General features: G+C 28.9%; 1 protein-coding gene across 1 annotated transcript in view; it reads right to left on the minus strand.

Moving 5' to 3' along the window:
• Positions 1-4036, minus strand: part of LOC106473258 — a gene marked incomplete at its 3' end in the record, with an annotated part of 24656 nt that extends 20620 nt beyond the window's left edge. The window contains exons 1-3 of the mRNA XM_013933944.2: positions 3990-4036; positions 3353-3419; positions 1231-1262 (exon numbers count right to left, since the gene is read on the minus strand). Of these exons, the coding sequence (XP_013789398.2) occupies positions 1231-1262; positions 3353-3419; positions 3990-3997 (107 nt within the window). The remainder of the gene's footprint in view (positions 1-1230; positions 1263-3352; positions 3420-3989) is intronic.
• Between the last annotated feature and the right edge of the window lie 1024 nt (positions 4037-5060).

Below are 5060 nucleotides of genomic sequence, written 5' to 3' on the forward strand. Positions count from 1 at the left end.
GGAGGATCAAAAGATAGACAAATCCTTATTATAAACAAGTCATCATGGTGCTTTTTTAAGTAGGATCAAAAGATAGACAAATCCTTATTATAAACAAGTCATCATGGTGCTTTTTTAAGTAGGATCAAAAGATAGACAAATCCTTATTATAAACAAGTCATCATGGTGCTTTCTTAAGTAGGATCAAAAGATGACAAATCCTTATTATAAACAAGTAATCAAGGTGCTTTTTAAGTAGGATCAAAAGATAGACAAATCCTTATTATAAACAAGTCATCATGATGCTTTTTAAGTAGGATCAAAAGATACACAAATCCTTATTATAAACAAGTCATCATGGTGCTTTCTTAAGTAGGATCAAAAGATAGACAAATCCTTATTATAAACAAGTCATCATGGTGCTTTCTAAGTCAGATCAAAAGATAGACAAATACTCATCAAAAACACACCAAAGCCTGAACACATATGGAAGGTAGACTTTCCCTATTCAGAGTTTTAATTAATGCTGAAGAAGAAAAGATTGTTTTTTTTGAAATACTAGAATCATTAGGTTTCTTCACTGGTGATTTTGAAAACTCTTAGTTCCATGATAATGGTATATAAACGTGGACAACAGAGAACAATTCTACAAATTATCATCTAGTCTGTACGAGATATACATAAATAAAAATTATTTTGATTATCCAGACTGAGCTTTCCTTAAACAGGTTAAACATGAAAAAAACATACATGGTTACAATACTCTAGTTGAGGTAGTTTTCTTTAAATAGTTCTGGTTTGCAACAATCAGTGTTTTAGATATTTTCCTAACTACATAACCACCAGTAATTATTAACTAATTATTTCTCACGTTTATTTACACGGACTTTCTTTTTATTTGTCGAAACTAGTGCATTATACAAAGAGACAATAATAGCTCTTATAAACAGAATTTTTTATCCTGTTTTATGTCATACAAAGGCCGTGCACAGGAAAGTAAATTTGAATGATATTTGGGGGAGTGGGAGAGCATGTTAAACATGCACATAAATATATATCTATATCTATACAAGCAAGTAAATCATATACAAAGACATCGTCACATTCACCCAAATGACATACTGGTATGTTTTATTTTTACTTCATTTATTTAGTTGAGTCATATTTTTTGTACATGTACTAAGCATTTTGCCAGCAAGTGTGCTTTAAAAAGTGTTTTTTTCAAACAAAAATATTCCTGTATTATCTTACCTGATATATCCGTAACTTCTTTTACTGTAGTGCTGTAAAATTGTAAACAGATTTTAATCAACGACATTTGAATATCTGAAAATTTACATCCACATTATTTTATTGGTAAACCACAGGTATTCTTTCATGAATCAATCATTTGATGAAGTTAACCCAATATGGTAAACACATGTACAATTTAAACTTAGTGTTTAAATATTGTTATCACTCAAAGAAAATCTTGAGTCACGTGTTGTTGTTTTTTTTATTTTATACCACTCATCATGCATTTAATCTCATTATAAAACTTGTATTGTTAAATAAATAATACATACATTCAAATAACAATGTCTTTTTGATTAAAAACTTGAAACATTTTAAACTTTACAATACTACTTTGTCCTGTATCCTCAAACAACATTTGTTCAAAAAGTTTTACATGTTGCTTACACAGCGAGTGTTTTACATGTTGCTTGCATAGTGAGTGTTTTACATGTTGCTTGCATAGTGAGTGTTTTACATGTTGCTCGCATAGCGAGTGTTTTACATGTTGCTCGCATAGCGAGTGTTTTACATGTTGCTCGCATAGCGAGTGTTTTACATGTTGCTTACACAGTGAGTGTTTTTCATGTTGCTTTTGCAGTTTATAATTTCACGCCCATATATTTCTATAGTGTACTTTCTGTACAAATCACAAGTGTTTTCAAGGTTTCTTTTCTGACTTTTCTTTTACGTACACACACCGGCATATCAAAATACAACACTAGTTGTCAAGAATATACATAAAGTCAAACCTGTCAAGAAGAAGGGTTGGATAATATTGTAAAGATGAAAACTTGGTTGAAAAGAAAATGTCTGTTTTATCTGATTTTAATTTGTCACCACTGTTAACAATGTTGTTCACATATATTTATGAAACAAAAATTATGATAATAATATATAAAACTACACAGACAAATGTTACTGAAGTTTAGTAATAATTTTCCTTACTTAACATGAACTGTGATTTAATAGTTTTCATAAAGAAAACAATAGCAGTTGTTCGAGTTTACCACAGTTTGTAAACTATTTAATATTTATGTACTATATATTTCTTAAACTAGAAGTTTCATACTAATGTTTATTTTATAACATTGAAATACTTCTGATTGTGCAACAATAATCATTAAATGTTTGGTTAAGTTTTTTTATGAATAAGAATTCTGTTTACCATATCAAAAATAAATATCATTATTTTGATATTAATCCAATTAAAGATGATTTACAATTTCTTGTTTTTCCACATCAATGTAGCTGTAGCACTAATTTATTCTATTCCTTCTTATTTGCTAATGTTAAAAAAAACATTTCACTTTAATAATTGTTGAACAATTCATATACGAAGTTAAATCTTTCACTGTTGATTTCATTAATGATATGAATGTTTTTAAATTTTTACAACTGAAAGAGCACAGTGTTTTAAAGTAAGGTAACTTATGTGATAATAACCAGTGAATAACAAGAGATTACACCAATGAACAGAGTTGTTTAAACATTTGTTTAACAACAAGTAAATGCTTAGAATGGTCTATTCTTTCATATGTGGTGTGTTTGTGTTCAAATGTTTAAACAACTCTGTTCAACTATGTATCAGCTGCCTAGTGTTGGCTAAAAATACGAAGAATTAAATTTTGAAGTAATGCTACAAGTTCTTCAAATACCTATAGAATGATAGGTTTCTTTTTTTGTGAGTGTAAAACCTTTAAAAACACAATTTCGAAGAGATTACATCATTAAAGCAGGTTTCAGACTTTTTAAAGAACTGAAAGTAAGTATAACTTTTACTTCTTATTTACAAAAACATAAATACAAACTAAATTACCACAAAAGCATTAACAAAAATACTGTTAACTATTGTCAAGTGTTAGTCACTTCCAATTTACATTTCTATACTCCTATAAAAAGGCCAATGTATTTTAAGTTTTTGAAGGCACAATCTGTTGTATAAGTAACTGCTTTTGGGTAAGTTTTTGAACATATAAATAACAGACTTTAGTTTTGTTTACATGAGTACTATTAATACTTTCAAAATGAAAGTTACAAGAAACACTTCTGCAAAATAAATATATAAAAAAATAAAAAATGTATGAGTACACACATGTACCTTTCTATCACTTGCTGCAGGAGAGTCTGAATTCACAGACATGGTTTGGGGACTTGTTTGAATGGACCTGAAAGAAAACAAGAAACAGTCATATATATGACTAAAATTTCTAATCAATTATCTTCATATCTAAACTTTGAAAACATCAAATATTATTTCATTTTAAATAAGTTTCTTGTCAAACCTGGATTAATTTATTTAATATCATGTGAAAACATGTACTGCAAAAGTGTCTTGATAATTTGTATGGGTTTTTTCAACCTCATATAAAGGAATTAATGGTATGTGTATCTGGTCTAATACTGGAAATAAGTAAACAAGTTTAAAACTTTAAAGAAAAATGTAATGAATTATGACCTTCACTGCCTAGTCTCAAATATGTCTAACGTAATTCCTCACCAGACCATATAAATGTAAATATTCCTTATTAAAATTCCTTTTGAGTTACCGCACCACAAAAACACTTCTTACTGTTAATACTATTGTATTACTATTAGTAACGTTATTTACAAAGTAACATCGTATTCCAACTATTCGAAATCGAATGTATTATCACTGTGAATAACATAGTACCAAATAGTAATAATATTAGTAATAGTAGTATAGGCCAAAAGTAGACTAAAACTTAACTACTGACTTGTTCATATTCTCAGTTCATAATCATACTACAGAACGCCGGGCCGAATGGTCAACTGTATGAACTACAAGTGTAACGCTAACGGCTATTTGCGCAGTACGCCTTCGTTCAGACAAATATACTATTAATGGTTGGAGACGGCTTGAATGGGTAGTGAAGAAAAACTTTAATATTAGTTTAACATAACAGCAAACGTACAACGTTTCTAGAAGGTTTTGTCATCATCAGGTACTACTAGGTAATACTATTAACATTACTAAGTATTGGTACTCACGTTAGAAGGTAATACTAATACAAAAATAATAGATAAAAAAAATCAAATTTTCGATTTATGTAAACAAACTCTAAGATGTTCATTTTCGTAAACAGTTTCTTTAAATCCATGAGGTATTACCAAATTCCTCAGCTTCAGTCTGACGTTAAATTCGCTCATATTTTTTCAAGATCGGAACATAAACTAATAAAGCACCAGCTTCGCGATACAAATTAAGTTCAATTTTATATAATCAGAGTAATCGCCCTCTGGTGGCCTCTACTGGACTCAACTAAATAATTAACATTTTCAAGTAGACAGGCAATTACACATTACATTCAATTCTTAATTCTATTTAGTCGTAAGCCTTTCAGCTTTTCCAAAGTATTGTTTGTTGATTATGGAGTGAACTTGACAAAAATTTTCTAGTTAAATAGATTTGGCTGAATGCTTAAATTAGAAGCTTCGAAGCCAACAGTAAAAGTTTAATACTGTTTGAACAATACTACACGTCAGAACACTAACTAATTAAAACAAATATAAAGAGAGGTTAGTATGAAGCATTTACTAAATACATTTAATCAAAAACTTTATTTGTTTACTCTTATTACCAATACAGAAAGCATTCAACCCGATATGAAAATATTTATATCAAGCTGTCATTAAATTCAATTACACGTACGTACGTATGCAGGATTATTTTATAAGGGTCTTACCTTTGAAAAATTTCCAAGAATGAAATATAACAAGTAAATGAGCCAATTTGAAAGAAATATTCAGAATGTTTCATTAAGTGCAATTTAGGAATACTTTTCACA

The sequence above is a fragment of the Limulus polyphemus genome, unplaced genomic scaffold, assembly GCF_000517525.1.
Source record: "Limulus polyphemus unplaced genomic scaffold, Limulus_polyphemus-2.1.2 Scaffold6014, whole genome shotgun sequence".
Classification (NCBI taxonomy): Eukaryota; Metazoa; Arthropoda; class Merostomata; order Xiphosura; family Limulidae; genus Limulus; species Limulus polyphemus.